The sequence below is a fragment of the Lepisma saccharinum genome, chromosome 21, assembly GCF_977018435.1.
Source record: "Lepisma saccharinum chromosome 21, izLepSacc3.1, whole genome shotgun sequence".
NCBI lineage: Eukaryota > Metazoa > Arthropoda > Insecta > Zygentoma > Lepismatidae > Lepisma > Lepisma saccharinum.
In genome coordinates, this window is record NC_139249.1 from 30,224,821 (window position 1) to 30,242,753 (window position 17,933).

At 41.2% G+C, this 17,933-nt stretch overlaps 1 protein-coding gene across 6 annotated transcripts in view; it reads right to left on the minus strand.

Moving 5' to 3' along the window:
* Positions 1-16,963, minus strand: part of LOC146004392 (uncharacterized) — a 118,960-nt gene extending 101,997 nt beyond the window's left edge. For all 6 annotated transcript variants that reach the window (XM_083143205.1, XM_083143202.1, XM_083143204.1 and 3 more), the window contains exons 1-2: positions 16,731-16,963; positions 9,155-9,220 (exon numbers count right to left, since the gene is read on the minus strand). In XM_083143205.1, coding sequence (XP_082999331.1) covers positions 9,155-9,220; positions 16,731-16,810 — 146 coding nt within the window. In that variant the 5' untranslated portion in view covers positions 16,811-16,963. The remainder of the gene's footprint in view (positions 1-9,154; positions 9,221-16,730) is intronic.
* Between the last annotated feature and the right edge of the window lie 970 nt (positions 16,964-17,933).

The following is a 17,933-nucleotide window of genomic DNA, read 5'->3' on the forward strand; positions in this document are numbered from 1 at the left end:
CGCTAGTAATTTTGCCTCCCTGGGAGGTGGCGGCAGATGCCGCTCTATTTCGACCCCCCCCCCCGGTCATTACGCAGCAACGGAAAATTGAAAATCAATATATTCCTAACTAAAACATCAAAATATAAAATAAATAATGAGACTTCTTATGCTATTTCAATACTATTCAGCGCAAAAGAATATCTCGCTCGATCACAGTTTTCAATAGGCTTATTTTTTTCTTCTCTTCAAATTTTGCCGCTCTGGGCGATGGGACGGTTCGCCCTCCCCTTCTGCCGGCCCTGCTATGAACTTGGTCACCCATCAAAGCATGGCAATTTTAACACAGAAAACAATATGTATCGCATTAAGCAGCAAAAATGACAGCCTCCTCTATGCAATTTCTACAAGAACACGTGCCGGAGCCAGAGTTGAAATGATGTTGGAGCCACATAATTTATTTATTTTGAATAATTCCAAAATTATGAAATATGAACAATTTGTTGCTGCTGTTCGCTGCTCTCTTGCCAAAATGCTTTATTGGGATGCTAACACCATGACTGGCTTCCTCCTTCATGAACTCGTGCACGTTGCTTAGAATTTCCCGAGCTTGGCTATGCAAGGTTTTTGATTTCAACTTCGACAGAACTGGAGGCATTATGGAATTTAACGTTCATTAGCAAACACACACTTTTACATAAACACACGCAATACACGCACACAACGTCAAACCGGTCAAATACTTAGTATAAAATAAAAATATGGTGCTTCCAATCCAACAAAACTCACCGCCACTTTACCTGCCTTTTCCCCTTCCGTGACAGAAATAGTGCTTCATTATTACAGTTGGCAACACTAGTTACTAGCTAGCCAATGAACATGCACTGCATAAAAGAAGCAAGCACTACGCCGTGCTATATTGCCACATTAGCGTCCCTACCGAACGGTGGGAACCGCTAGTTGGAGCGCTATTTAATTGTTTTCAATGATGTTTGCGCGAGTGTGTCCAGGAATGGAATGACAATGTGGCAACAATAGCGAAGGTTTTCGAGCAGGGTAGAACACGTGATGCTAAGAGAGAGGGAGACGAAACGAAAATTCGTTTCTACGCAACGGCAAATTTACGTGTGTGGCACTCTACGGCAACATTCCTTTTTATCCGTTACAGGTTAATACAATCCTTGTCCTCCCATGCTTACCCAACATTGTTAGTCTCGTCTAGTCACGGCTGCAAGATAAATTTCAGTCTACAATACACAAAACAAAACCAACCACCTTCAATTCAGCCACGAATACCGAGATAAAGGACGAAAAATACAGGAGACTCAGAAACGGAAGCTTTGCGTGTAACGAATCGAGACTCAAGGCCATGTATCGAAGGAAAAAGACCAAAATTCAATTCCGAGCCGACGAAGAACAAGCCAAGAAAGAAATACGAAGGGACGATCGTATCCTTCGTAACTATTCAACCAGAACGGAAGCCCGTGGCTCCTTTTTTGGGCGATTTTTTCCTCGTTCTTTCTTCTCCGTGGCACGATGAATTGAGCAGCCACTTATTTTCCACGCCATAAAACCACATTCGAAACAAATTACAGCGCTGGAAAACGCCAAGATGGAGAAATTTCACGATCTAAATCCACCAACCCTGCACGTGATATGGATGAAGGTTTTGGGTCGACGCAGACCTGACGATACACATGAGCCGGTGATTAAACAGCCCAAGACATTTTGAAGTCATTGTAACACCTACCGATGCAGCATGTGACGTCACGAGATCATTTGAAGGTTCTACAAGCTAACATAACATCCAATAACCAGGACGGCCCAAGAAATCAGGATGACGGGTTTAATTTGATTTCGAATTCGGTTTGAAATAATCTGGTGTCGAATGGCAAGGGATAATCCGTATGTTCGGATACTTATATGAAATTTAGATATAATTCTGTACGTACACAATAGCCGCATTCGAATGTAAATGAACACAAGCTGTCGTCAATTAAATTCATTTCCTTTGCTTGTACGGGACGATTTTGTGCTGATGGTGTTAAGAGTTAGAATCGGGGCTTTATCAAAGTCAAATTTCGTCTGAGATTTTGATAGATCATAAATTTTCTTTGTCGGACTTGCAAAGTTAATTCGTTAGGGCAACTGATGACCTGTGCAGCGCGGTTGCATACATTCAGGATAATATTAGGATTCGCTTCTATACTGTATATTTCGAGACGAGACCGATACCTGCCCCGCGAGACGGACACAATTAATTGACGGATATTTACGAATCGAGTCCAGAACGATAGACTTCACACACGAGACGAGATTGGCAAGACCTGCCATCCCTAAAAGATGTATCCTTTGCTTTACCGGTTCTTGTGTCCCACATTGTAATTAAAAAGTATATACATTCAGGCACAGGATTAATTTGAACGCGACCAAGTTTTTCGAGTATAACTGTCCAGCAATTAAATATGTAAAGCACATTTCTATTTTAAAATAAAACTAAGAACTAAAATAAAACGAATTCAATGTAAACAAATGCACTCAGCTTTTGAGAAACCCTAATGGTGGCATGAGTGGCAGCTGTGCAGGAATCTTGCGCTAGAAATATGGTGCATGGTACAAAGACATATTGCTCAAGGTAGCTGATATATTGAAGTTGTGGGGCACAATAATAACAGAACCGACACACAGGGCAGAGAATTCTAAGAAGTCACACGGTTTTATTTTCATCAACAACGTTATTGTAGTGGATGGAGAATAGTACATTTTACTCCCTGTTAACAATGGTAAAGTGTAGCCTCCTAGAGTGGTGGGCTCACTCGCCAACGAAAGTTTCGGTTACGAGTCCCGGTCGCGATTTTTTTTTCCCCAGTCAACTTGTGAATGCGGTTTCATTTCTTGCTCTTTGATTGGCTGTTGAAAAGTTACGGTGCTGTGATTGTGAGAATGTCTTATTTCCTATTTTTTAGCGCAAATTTGCTGCTTTCTAATCTAATCTAACATAACCTAACCTAACGTACAGCGCAAACACTTGCAATCACAGCACCGTAACTTTCCAAGTCCCGGCCTGAGCATGGGTTTGTGTGAGCGCGCAAGTATCCAATCATTACGTTTATTCTCATCGTCGTGATTATATTACAGGCAGAAAAGTAACAGAAGAAAAATACAAATGTACATTACAGTACACAAACACGTATGTAGAAAAAGTATCCTAGATCGGACTTCGGATAAGTATGTCCATATTCTTTCCAGGGCTCGATTGATTCATTTAGTTTATTTTACCTCGCCTTTTTGCCACTTCTGGATTATCACAAAAATGGGGGTAAATGGTGGTAACAAACACACGTGGACAAGACGCCACAAAAGCCCCACAGACGATTATACTGACCATGGATACAGACGCCAGAGCCTCGTTAGCCTGAAAATGCAGTTCGTGGTGTACTACGTGGAAGAGAGATTGACATTTGGATGTCTTCACCCCTCCAAGGTTCGAACCTGTAATCGTTGGAAAGCAGAGCTAGCTTCTGTGGCGTTATTTTTCTTTCCATTGCTTAATCGTGACAATGAGAACGGGTGGATACTTTAAATGGACAAAGGAAGAGGTTTGGTGTGATTTTGCGCTCTCTATTCAAATGGCAGACTATGTGGAACAATGCCAAAATACTTCAGGGGGGACAAATACCGAACGTTCTCCCGGTTGTACCAGAGTCAAAGAGTTAACAAAGGAAGGAGAAATGAGAAGTCTACATGGGAAAAGTGAGAAAAAAACACTTTCCTTTGTGAGAACGAGAAACAGGCACTGCTTTTTCCATTGTAGAACTCCTTAGTACGTAACAGGGCGATGAACGTAAACACTTCCTGATGTGGAAAAGAGGGGGTTACTGGAAATTTATATTGATGACTTAGGTGGATTGTCGAATGACACTTTCCCAATGCTGTCAAGAGATGTAATTAGTTTACAAATTGGACATCCTTGATAGTGTAATGGTAACTCTGTCGCCTTAAAATGAAGGTATCCTCTGTTCGATTCCTGGTCAAGGAAGGTACGGGGCCCATTTTAAACTGCGGATCTAGTCCCTAATAGCCTTCATGAGCATAAGAGTAAGTTTAAACCAAACCTTAGTTTAAAAATGTATACCAAGATGTAGCGAACTCTGTGATAAGGCTTGAACAGTTACCTCGAGAGATTACGAGCTTCAGTCGTGTGCAAGCAGTTTGTGAAATAGTTCGCAAGTTAGACGTGACGGAGTGCAGAAAAGTGTCATTGTGTTTGGGCGTACACATGTAAACGAAGTGGCTCAGTTTGTAGGTGTGTCAGAGCGGACAGTCCAGAGGGCGTATGTACGTACAAGGAGTGGTGTACCTCGCAAGAAACCTCAAATGGGCGTCGTAACTGTAGCTGAAAAACGCTTCTGACCGACAGGTATCGTCGCCGATTTGAAAGTCTTATACGTAGCTGCAGATCGTTTTAAATTCGCCAGGAATTACTCCAAACCGTCAATGAGGGGTCGCTCCCAACCAGTTGCAGGAAGGGAATCGAGAAAAGAACTGCAGAAGATGGACATAATGGAGTCTAGTACCCCGGAAGAGCCCCATTCTACTATATGGGTAACTTAATATTTGTCCGGGGTGTGTAATTTTAGTTTCAAAATCGGCAGGTGGCCCGCTACATACTACTGAACTCATGACCTGCTAGACACGAATTTATCCAAGTATCTCCACTGCCAAGACATCGCAGGAGATTTGACAGCTGTTGGATCAGCCTCTGGGAACCGACTCCCGACTCAAAGCAAATGATAACTCTTCGCTACAGGATCTAACGGTGAGGTCACGGAGCAACAATTCGGGAGAATCTGAAAGCAACGCATCTTCTCGGCACCATTATTTATTCTTGACGTTAACGTACAATAAAGATGCGGAACCGTTATCTCCACTTCTCCTCCCTCCACGACGCACCGGAGCGTACCTCTCGATTTCTCGATATACGGCTCATGCGGGATATAGCTTACTTAAAATGCAAACACATTCAAAGCTATTTTCGCTTTCAACGGTAATTTTCAAAGCAATCTTTTATGGAAATACATGTGTTTCGTGCAACTTCCAATGTTAATCGGGAACTATTTCTCTAATAATTACAGATATTCTCAATAAAATCGGAATAATTTTAATACATTTACGAATTTATTATCAATACACATTATTCTGTATTTTTTTAAAAAAATCTGTCAGCCTTTCACTATTTTCAATTGAAAAGTGTTGGTGCCCACAAAAAAACAAATAAATCTTTATGCACATGCAACAGCAAACGATTGATTGATTGATTTGGTGTTTTAAGTCCACTTTATGCACAGTAAGGCTAATCGGGACTGGACCTACAGATTAAAGTGGGATCCGAACCACTTGCGCCTCCACAGGGTATCGAACCCGGGACCCCTTGATTACAAGGCGACAACACTACCACTGCGCCATCTGGGAGGCCCTCAACAGCAAACGAAATAGGCGAATTGTGCACCACCATTTTCATTCAACATGTTCCCATACTTTGATGGTCGTGGAATAAAAACCTCAATAAGCACAGGAGAACATCTGGTTTTCCTGGTATAAAGAGCCTGCCGATTGTGCTAACTACAATGTTCAAGAGATTTTCAACGACGGACTTGCCTGTTATAGCACTGGCGTTAAAAGAAAATGACAAAGAAGAGATTGATTTCTTTTATTTTCCTTCGCTTTTCTGCCACTTTTGGCTAATCAGAAAGATAAAGATGAGTGATGATATGATGAAATTGTGAAGGGATACACACAAAGAACACCCATGCCCAGGCGGGGAGTCGAATTCGGGACCATTGGTAGCGCGTTATGCTAACAACTCTGCCCCGGAGGTCGGTCAGGAACGTTCGATAGCAAGAGATCGCTCAAAGATTTGGTTACCGCACCGTTAAATAATATTTACAGATTTTTAGAGGTAGTGTATTTGTGAAAAATTATATAAAGCATGTATGTTATTCTTAACATTCATAACGATAAATATTGGTGCTTCCCGCTGCAATTGAAAAAAAATCGTCACGAATTAAAAACGAGCTATTTTCAGTCACAGACCTATTCAGTTGCTAGGAGGGGGATTACATTCACTCCTAGAGCAGGACCCAGCAATTAATAGCTTCCGGCTGGAAATATTCTTGGAACATTCTGAGGCTGTTCTGATTGCAGAGAGTTGGAAACAGCCGTCGGATCGATGCATCCGCACGTGCAGATTTCTAGCTCCGCGCACAATAGATGCAATGCTCAGACATCGGAGCTCAATAAATGTCGCACGCCATGAGCCGTCAGACTGTTTATCCTTTTTCTTGCAGGAAAATAAGTCTGGAAGAAATAACCTTAAAAAGTAAGACATCCAGATACTCCGAAAAAAAAAAACGAGACATTGCCAAACGGATTTTTTCAGTGTGTCGCGGAAATTGTGGAAAATATTAAAATACTTCTAAAGCCTATGTTGAGATCACACAAATACAGATAACAAACTTAAACAAATGCAACGTTTTCTTGTTTGTATTACATTGATTCTGTAACCTTTCACTAATCTATTTAAATCAAATTGCAGCAAATTAACTATGTAGATAATATATTTAATTTAGTATTAAAATGTGTTTTTCTCCATCTCTGGATGTATTCTCTGCATCACATTTTCTACAATTCACTTCAATGCGATTCTTTATGTAATTTCCTATACCTTTATGTGCAAGTGAACATCAATAACACAAGAACCATGGTTTAGCTCGTGGGCCTGTTGTTCCGTTGATATGGAGAATTTTCCAAGTAAAAAGGACCATAGTTTGATTTTGAAAGAAACCTGTTAAGAGCGAGTTATTTTAGCGCGTGTGTGCAGAAAAGTAAGCATTAAAGATTAAAATTGTAATGTAGGTCTCGAGGACTGAAAGAAAATTTTCGTGGATTTAAACTAATCTGGCAAAGTTAAACTCCTTAACCTTAAAACAAATTCATGTAAAGAAACTATAAAACGTACATACCAAGTAGGCGTGTGAGGTGTGTAATTAAAGCTGAGGTTGGAAAGGACCGCTCAACGCACACAAGACAACATGCAACCCTGCAAAGGATGGGTCCGGGTGCCAGTTTCGTAGACCTGTTAAAGGCAAGGTAAGATAAAGTTGCCCGTGCCATGAAGTCACATTTAGGGGACGTGGGGGTAGGGCCCCACACATTCTCGATCTCGGCCATTTTGGAGGTGATGTGATCAGCACCTCTCCGGCCGCCTTTACCCCCGCCTCCGATAGAGGGAGATTATTTCCGTAACATCTTTGGCTGTTATGCATTTGAAGCATCGGAACGAGTCCCAACTCTCAAGCAGCCAATTAACCAAGCGAGTCGCTGACGTCATCTGAACCCAGAACCTATCGCTAAGCCCCTTGCTCAGCTTCTAAACGCCTACTAGCCTCGCTACACAGATTCGCGCAGTCCGCTGGAGATGTTCCGAAAGGAATTCGACTCTACCCATTGATTTCAGGCTGGGTGAGACCCAGATCCGCTTTGTGGGGAAAAGAGTGGGAAAATTCCGACCTTAGATCACCCACCCCAGGAATCGAACCCGGGTCTTCCGCGTGGCAGTCAGACAACCTACAGACTAGACCACTGCGGCTACCTCGTAGACCTGCAATAACGTAATTTCCAAGTCGTACGGCATTGAAGACACGCTGACAATTTAGTGTCATCACGCCTATTCTCCAATAATAATGGTCAGTGTTTCTTTTGGAAGGCGGCGGTAACCCTCGTGTTTTCTATGGCCATACAAATGGTATAGGCCTACATACAAAAATTAAATAAAGAGCGACTGAAAAGTCCTGCGATGTATCCATACATGATCGCATATTCATACATATTTATATAGTTTTCGTTAACACGAACTATTATAAGGTTATGGAGAATGTGTCGCTAAGGCGAACGCCAGAAAAAAAATCCACTGACAGTACATAATTAGTAAATAATAATAAAAAATAAGAAATAATATCTTCAAATTTATTTCCTTTTTCAGGCATACGAAGCTCAAGAAAATAAGGGAAATTGAAACTACCCAGTTCGTTCCCGCCTGCATGTCTTGTCCTTCCCATTTGTAACTCCCTCCGGACAAATGTCCAGGCGCCCAGAACAATCGAGCTAAAAGCAAGTGACAAGATCCAACGCAACTCTGGAGCGGAAGCAGGCGAGCTGGAAGACCCAGTTACTGGTCTGCAAAATATACTACGCAGCTACCTCTCCGGCATCACAAAACCCTCTTGCCCTTACCTCGAATATTCTCCTGGACTACTTCCATCTAAAGCTGTGTGCGAATTACCCTGTGGATTCGAGGGAGGGGGTTGGCCGTTCATTGCTTGATTCAGGAACAAACATGGATTGCAAATACATGCAAAACAGTCCATTCTCATTGCGAAGAGACTAATGTGCATTACTATGATTATTATTATGAACAATAACTAATGTAGGAGAAAATAATATAAAACTACGCCTCCTCACAAGTATTTTTCCAGACAATTCACAGTTTCACCTATTGAATTTTCAGTTTTACTGGCATTTTGCAACACTTACATTAGTTGTTTACTCGTTTTACAACAAATTAAAAGGTTTTCTCTTTACGGTAAAGCTCCCCGTGCATATAACACCGTGCCATAAAGGCACATTTAGGAAATGTGGTGGTAGGGGCCCGCTTATTCTCGATCTCGGCCATTTTGTAGATGATGTGATCATCAACGGGTGAGCCCCCGAGCCGCTTTATGCGGGAACAAGGTCGGAATAGATCACACCAGAACCTACATTAACGCCAACTCCGAGTTCTTTGCAAGGATTTATGTGAAAATGACGAACTATACAAGGAGTTGCACAACAATAATACGACCTCCAAATGAAGTAGTGGTACGATGTAGCCTTGTAATCAAATGATCCGGGATTCTATTCCTGGTGGAGGCTCGTGGTGGTTCGGATCCCATTTTAAACTACAGAGGCCCAGTCCCGATTAGTCTTTCTGTGCATAACGTGGACTTTGACAAGCAATAATAATCGTCACAAAGTAAGACTTGTGGCCGTTAACTCAAAATCCAGGGCCCTAGAAAGAGTGCTAATTCTTGCAATTGGATATTGCAGCAAATAATTTATATTAAGTGGCTGTACTCACCTTAGGGACAAGACCTCTACATTTTTCATTCGGCGCAGTAAACTGACATCTGAGAGTTCGCTGCCCCTGCAAGGAAAAAAGAGATTATCTTGTGGGAAAGAACTGATAACTACATGCACAAATCTACACACACAGTACAACCCAGGGGTACCATACACACTTACCCGCCACTTTATAATTTCTACTTTGCGCCGCATTTACCTTTCTAAGTTGATCATGAAGATGAGAATGAATGATGCCCTTATTAAGATGACAGGACAAACAAAACCCACATCGGGCTTCCCAGATGGCGTAGCGATAACGCTGTCGCCTTGGAAGGGATCCCGTGTTCGATCCCCGATGGAATTTCGGTGTTGGCCAGGACAATCACTCTTTTTGCTACTGGTAAGCACATGGAGTTACGCACATGATCATTACTTGCTCGGATGGCATCGTGGATATTCCGAGTAGGGCGATAACGTAACAAGTAAGGCGCTACTTTGTTCTTTACAAATAACATTTTTCCGATTCGGATTTAACATTTACCGATAAGCATAGGCAGGATAGCCCTACTCGGGATATCCACGATGTTGCTCGAGCAAATGAATTATCATGTCCGTAACTCCGTGGGGCCACTGGCACAGTGCTTGAAGGGAATAATAGTCCCGTCTCTACAGAGCGATCACGCGCCACCAATGAAAAGCAGGTTGGCAGGCCGTGGCCCGCAAAGGGCTATTGGGTATCCAAGTTTAGTATCGAGTTTAAATCGTACACCCTGGTTCTCTAAGGTAAATGTCTCAATAAGCAGTGTTTTTGTTTATGTAAAACCTTCATCAATTCACCTGGTTACATGCATTAATTAAGGAGGCGAACGAAATAACAGGTTCTTCATGAAGCGTTAGAAATGTTACATTGGATCGAATCGAGAGAATATCGGTTATCGGCAGAGGCAGATATTTTTGGAGATTAATTTTTAATATTCTACCAATGGAGATTGTTTTATACTCCTGGCCCAGATTGATCTAAATATAATTCTCTTGCAAGGAATTCAACAAAAGATGACTGCTCTCACTGCTCAAAATAATTATGGTGACAGTGTGAACTACATTACTATATATTAACTTATTTCTGCCAATGATGTTTGTATTTATGATCCTATTGCAACTGAAGTTGATTGGTTGATTCAGATATTTTATGTCGCTTTCCTTCCCTTTTTTGGTGTATCGCGACGATGAGGATGAATACTGATGAGCTCACAAAGAACATCCATGACCAGGTTAAGTTTCGAACTCGAGACCGCTCACGTAGCGCACTGTGCTCCACTCTGCAACTCAAGTTCAAATACAACCTTCTGCTTACCAGTAGCATCGTCAATTATTATGTCCTTGTCCCAAACATAAATTACTATGGAAAAATAAAATATTCATATCATTCAAATAAAGTTAAATATTCAATATGGCAGTAATTAATTTAAAGTTATTACTATACTAATTCAATGTATTTCCTGGCAACATCTGAAAAACAGTGCCACGTAGATGGCAAATGTAACAAAACGAAAATAAAAAAGGTCAGCATAGAAAATATGCTATAAAACGATACGTTCGTGATAATTCGCGATTGTGTTCAGATTTCGCATGTAGGATCCCATTTTTCGAATATCACGATTGTTTCGATAGGTTGCCAGTCAAAACCCCCTAGTTCGTGAATAAAGTTAAGTAAAATGTTTTTATATCATGTGATTATCGCCTATAGTTATCGGTAAATGTCACATCCGAATCGCCAAAATTTTCGTTGTAAGTACCAACAAAGTAGCGCCTTGCTTGTTACGTTCTTGCCCTACTCGGAATATCCACGATGTCAGCCGAGCAAGTAACGATCACGTGCGTAACTCCGTGGGCCACTGACACAGTTCCAAAATGGAAGACGATCTCCTATCCTATCATTTGTGTTTTTCAGCTGTCTCAAAGGCGTGGCTGTATGCTCATTATCCTTGGACTACCTCTGTTTGCCATAGACAGGTGCCTCAAGGTTCCCACGTGGTAGGGCACCTGACTTTCAGGAAGTGGCCTTCTCCGCTGAGCAATCAACGCCCCAGGAATGCCGCTGCCTACTGTACAAACTGCCGCACCACACATTGTCATGCAATGCAAATTTGATAAAGTACATACACCAGTCAGTGTGCGAATTAACGGGTGGATGGCGGTGATTTACCCCTAACCAAAAAAATATCCCCGACAAAAGAAAACTATTTTTATCCCTTATAGGAATGTGTTATCCCCGTCAAAGAAAATGGAATGGAGAGCATATAATATACCATTTAACGACATAACAAACACACACAATTGAAAAATCATTCGCGTCCAGTCATCATACATTTCCCTGCCGAAAAGTACGCAGCCTTGTGAATTAAAGGAGGACACCATTCTGCAACTGAACAACCTCACCGAGTCAAGCCAACAGGTTGTTTTCCATTTGGCATAGTGTTCTAATTTTGCATGTATTGAAGTGTTCACAAGAAACTTGTAGGTTTGAGCTTGGCAATGGAAATTTCGTCAAGTTTTCGGGTATACTAGTTCGATAGCTTTCTCTGTGTAGGACTTCTTAGTTTTCTTAGAATGTAAATATTCTGTGTTTCTAAATTACTTACGTTTATTATCATAAGGTTTAATGACCTAGGTTAGAAATAACGTTCTACGTTACATAGAGCCGCAAGGCAACAGTTTACTTTACTGACTGGAACGTATACAAATTTGCACATAAAAAAACGCTCCTGAGATGAAGAGAATTCCCTGACATTTGCTACGAGACTCTGCGGCAAGGGGTCCGGCGTCAGTGTTTGTCTTTCCCGGTGAACGGGTCCGCGACAGTCGCTAGAGTCTGCTATTAAAATTACAGTTTTCATATTGTGTACTAACATTGACATCAGAAGGTGTTGAAAATGATGTCCCTCTGCTGCAACACATTCCTGGAAATTGGCATTTACACGTGCAAGTTCGTCTACTGTAATTCTCCCGATTTCTCGTACAATACTCTCTTTTAACTCACGGATGGTGTGCGGATTGTCTTTGTATACTTTATTTTTTAGATTTCCCTTTTTTCTTTCCACTTCAGAACGGACCCTGTTACTCTAAACTTTTTTACGAGGTTTAATATAGTGCTCCTATATGGAACGGGAACACCAGGAAATTTCGTTGCAAAACGTCGTCGCACTTCTCCACAATTCCTCTTTCCGAAGTAAGACTCGACATGATAAATCCTTTGTTGTAATGTAAACTTTTGTGGTGCCATATTAAGCCACAATCTTCAACACACGGACACGACACAACACAACTTCCGAGGGAGTATTATACTGGCGTCAGCCTGCAACGACAACAGAAAGGGAAAGAGAGCGAAGGCAGGGAGAGCGAAAAAACGGACTGTAGAGTGCGACTGTCGCGGACCCCGTTCGCCGGGAAAGACGAGCGCTGATGCTGGGCCGCTTGCCTCCGAGTCTCGTAGCGAATGTCAGGGAATGGTCTGTAGAAATACGCCACTGAGTTGTCATGCCCTCCTTAATTCAGTGATATACACACATGCACGGACGTCCATGGAGGGGCAAGCAAACAATTTTTCCAGGGCGAAGGGGGGTTAAAGGAGGCAAGTTTTCCCCATATACTATTTTCCCCATAATATACTTTAAAAAATTGCTTCAGTTTGAAGTCATCATGTACCTGCAATGCCCTGCACCCAGGCTGGGATTCGAACTTTGGAACCCTGGCGTCATAACTCCCTGTGCTAAACACTCCACCAGGGAGGTCAGCTCTTATTCAATATCATAGAATAATAATAATCCCTTCGTTTAGCAGGCGAGGTTCAGCCATAGACTACTCCACCATCATGATTTATTGAGATAAACTTTTAATATCAAGTACACGTTTACCTAAATCAGGTTTGGGAAGTAACCTACCTTGAATAATTGCGCTATTATCGCATATTGATGTTCTTTGTGAGTGTTCCTGTATCATATCATCATTCATCCTCATCTTCGCGATTAGCCAAAATTGGCAGAAAAGCGAAGTAAAATAAAAAAAATCAATCATTCAACCAATCAATATATTGAATAAATAATGGAAATCCTTAATTTGTCATATAAACTGTCCTGTGGAGTTGTAACAATAGTGACGCTAACGGAGAGGTTACAGTGGTCATCCATCACCACAGAAAGACGCCCCCCGTCGTGCTTTCAATTTTATTATTTATTTTTTTAAAAAAAATATTGACTGTCAATATACAGGGTGAGGCAAAAGTTTAGCACCCCCTTTAAATTTGAAAAGGCTTGACGGAGGTCGATGAAACTTCGGATATAGGTGGGGTTAGTATGCATCATGGCGGCCATATTGAAAGCCGCCATCTTGGAATTATCTCCAGATTTTCAGATGGGAAGGTGGTCATGTGGCACATCATTTAAGATGTGTTTCCTAAGAAATAAGAAAATGCAGTTATTTTTCCCCTAACCTTATTTTATTGTACTTTCTTGATCAATTTCTTTGTAATCTGAATTTCATTTTAATTTTAAATTTTTATCTGTTCTATTGTATGAGATTTTGTTCCATTTGTATTTTATTGTACTTTCTTGTTCATTTTCTTTGTAATCTTGAATTTTATTTTATTTTAATTTTAATCTGTACTTTTTGGGGTTTGGTAGACCAGCAACAGCTGAACCTCGCCCAGCAATAAAGTCAATTCAATTCAATTTGGTGAGGATATTTTCACAGTTGAAGTCCACATTTGGCGTAATGTAATGGTTGTTATTTATTCGTTCCAGGTGATATAACATGGCTCTAATCCTCCAAGAATGAATTGAAATTGTTGTGATAAGTGGAGAACGCAGTGCCAGGGTCGTCGCAGAGGATTTCAATGCCCGGCATCCAGAGAGAAACAACATCTCTCACACCACAGTGTTGCAGAAGTTTAGAGACCGGATCCATGCATGACAGAGAATGTAGAGGACAGCCGAGGATTGCTACCGACGATGAAACAGCAACGGCAATCGTCGCATCCTTGATCAAGAGTCCGAAATGCAGTACCCGACGTTTGGCGTCAGTGTCGGTCAGAGATCCATACTCCGGATGTTGCATATGAACAAGTGGTATGCCTACAAAATTCAAATGCAACAGTTCTTAACTGAGGATGACCCAGGCAGGCGGTTACAGTTTTCAGACTGGGCTTTGGCTCGGTGCAATGAGGATCCCATGTTCCCAAAAAGTGTTCTGTTCAGCGATAAGGCCATATTCTTTGTGAACGGTGAGGTAAATAAACAGAATCATCGTTATTGGTCAGATACCAACCCAGAGGATCCACTGAGTGGCCACCCCATTCTCTGAACCTTTCACCTCTTGAATTTTACCTTTGGGGCCATATTAAAGCCATGGTTTTATCAAGATAAATTCAATGATCTCTGACATCTCCAGCACGTGTGTAACTCTGTGGACCCTGCAGTGTTATTGCGTGTCCATGAGGACTGGCAGGAACGTTTTAAATTTTGTACGGCACAGAACGGGTAACACAGATGCCAAATGTGAACTTCAACTGCCCAAAATAACCTCACCAAATAAAGTTATGAGAAAAATAACTGCATATTCTTATTTCTGAGAAAACACACATCTTAAATGATGTGCCACATGTCCCCCTTTCCATGTGAAAATTTGAAGGTAATTTCAAGCTGGCCACCATGATGCATACTAGCCCCATTTGGTGTGCTCCCACCCACATTAACCATATCTGAAGTTTCATTGTCCTCAGTCAAGCTGTTGTCAAATTAAAAGGTTGATGCTGGACTTTTGCCTTACCTTGCATAATGGCACCATTAGATCTGAGCATTTCGAGTACCCCAATTTGCCAATCTGTCCCCCCCTTTCCAATTCTAATTTTTCCTTTTGCCGCTAATGGAAAACAACCAGTTTTTACCTTTTTGGGGCTATCCATCCCGGAATCGGTGGGAAATTTAAACTAAAAAAATATTTTTGTTTGAAATTTTTGAGTCCAAATTTCCCACCGATACCGGGCTCCGCCGGAATTTCCCCTTACATATTGCATACTCTAAAGAACAAGACAGAATTGTCCCAGACACAGTTGAAGTAGGCTAACTAAAAGATCATAATGACTTTTAAAAGTAAAATGTGTTCTGAATCCAAATTTACTATCCTTCGGACACCTATAACTTATTTGTTTCGTCAATTTTTGACATTTGTACTTACCTATCTGCTTCGCGGAACATTTCTTAAGGTGTATTGACGTCTTTTACATCACAGTCATTGCAATTTTTTACATTACGAGTACTTCTCGTAGTCTTTTCGCTTGCCTGAGACACAATATGGCGTGTACACCTTCCTACATAATCGTGCGTCATGCTTGTGTTTTGTCTATTCCGAGTAATTAATTGAGTGCCTTGTACAATGTAACGTTGCCGATTCTAACATCGTTAAAAAAAAGAAAATAAGCTACCTAGACAGGTTCAATGACTTTGATTCTGAGTATGAACTTATTACGGTAAGTAGTTTCTTCTGTAAAAATGAAGAAATCTGTCCGAACAATAGTAAACTAGTACCCAGGAATATAACTAAGTTCACTATACTGTAAAAAAAATAGCAAAAGTTCTTGACCTAAAGCATAATTTCTTGACTGGTAGATACCCTGTTATAATGTCAATTAATCTGTGATGCAAATAAACACATAAAGCCTACATCTTCAAAATAGTTCACATAATTAAAGCAAGTTAGTGAAGTTGAAAATTATTAGTACAAGAACAAGCATATTTTATTCCTTCAGGTGTGTTTCATTGGGACTCAATGATAATTAGATGATTTGGTAAATTTCTCGCAAGGGACAGACAGATTTCATCAAATTTACAGGAGAAATTACTTACCGAATGCAGTTTCTTTATACTTCTGGAAGTTCGGGGAAGTGTTTTCTCGCATCGTTCATTGAATTTTGCCAGTAAATCACCCATTTTTCGATATAAATATGTGACCGATGCACGAAAGCTCTTGCATCCATTTACTTCCAGGTGGACGTAGCCTGTGTGTGATGGTGTAATCCCTGTCAGTGTTTCCAAACATGTGTTTTTGTAACTGAAGAAGGTACTTTTCCGCAAATGGTTTGTGGGGCTATGTGTCAATGGTTCGTGGGAAATGCGAGAATGGTGTGTGGGGCTACGCATATTTTTTTCGAAACCAATTTTTAACTATTATAACCTATACGTAACCCTACCTAACCTAACCTAACATTTTTACCTAGTGGATAAGTAACAACTAGCAAGTTTTGTATTATTTGAATTCAGTCTTGTGCAAGAAATTTAAGCGAGAGCTGAATAAAAATTTAGAACATTATATCTGACAGCAAAGGCGCAGTATTAATCCAAATTTCAACCGCAGTAGATTTGATGGAAAATACCGACCAAAATTAGTATATTGCATACTCAGAATCAAAGTCATTGAGCCGGTCTAGGTAGCTTATTTTCTTTTTTTAACGATGTTAGAATCGGCAACGTTACATTGTACAAGGCACTCAATTAATTTCTCGGAAAATCATGCAAAAAATTCTCACATTATTTACTTACCAACAGTTGAGCTTCTTGATGTTCCCAAGATCTGAAGCTCTTGTTCGAGCTATTACCATTTCTTCTGTAAGTCTTGTCATGATTCACTGACTATAAAAGTTCGACGTATTACTACAGAAATTTTGCATACCGGATATATTCACTACTAGAAGTTTGGGTAACGTTCCTTTAAATACACAAAATAGCATTGATTAAACTTGGTTCCGTCAACTGTGTATTCAAAAAAACAACTGACTAACTAGTGATGGGTCGTTCGTGAACGAGTCGTTCAAAAGTAACGACTCTCTCTTGTGAGCGGTGAACGACTCGTTCACCAGAATTGAACGACACGTTCAAAGAGTCGTATGTGTGCCACGACTCCTCCGCCCGCCAAGCAACTATTATTCCATTATTCCCTCTCCTTTCCACGAATTTTGCGAGGAAGGCGCATGCGCAAGTGTATACTCGCCTGGCGGCCGGAATTTTTGAAAGAAAGCAAGTCGATTCTGCGGGCAGAAAATGGGGACTGGAGAGGAGAGGGAGGGGGGGTCCTCTCTGTTCCTTTTCCCTACCCCTAGTTGAGTGAAGCGGGCAGAAACGTGCCGTGTACGATGAGAGGGGAAGGAGCATGCTCGCGAGTCGACTCTTTCCTTCGTTCAAAGAGTCGCTAAAGTGTGCCACGACTCTTTGAACGAAGGAAAGAGTCGACTCGCGAGCTCGCGACTGTTGTTTGCAGAGAGAGAGCGCGCAACCCCAGCCCATGACGGGCAGCGAAGAACAGCCAACAAATTTGTCCTGTAATTTCAAGTTCGGCCAAACCATTAGCGCTAAAATTACAAGAAATTAAATGTTAGTAAAAAATATTAGGGGAGTCTTGTAAAAATTTTGGGAAGGTGTTAGGCACAGACCTCTTGATTACAATATTCCGATTAGCCTATTTTGAGTTGTTATTGTTCAAGTCCACTTTATGTGCAGATAGGATAGTCGGGACTGGACCTACAGTTTAAAGTGGGATCCACCAGGTATCGTTACAAGGCAACGACGGAGGATGGATGGTGATTAGAGTAATTGACAAGAGGTTAAATACAGATTACCACTCATCTCTGGGCTGGGGTTCGAACCCGGAACTTTCGGTGTCAATAGGCTTACTTTGAGGAGGGCGACACCACTTATCTGTCACTCCAAGATTATTTCAAGCTGGCCAACATAGAAACCAAGAAACAA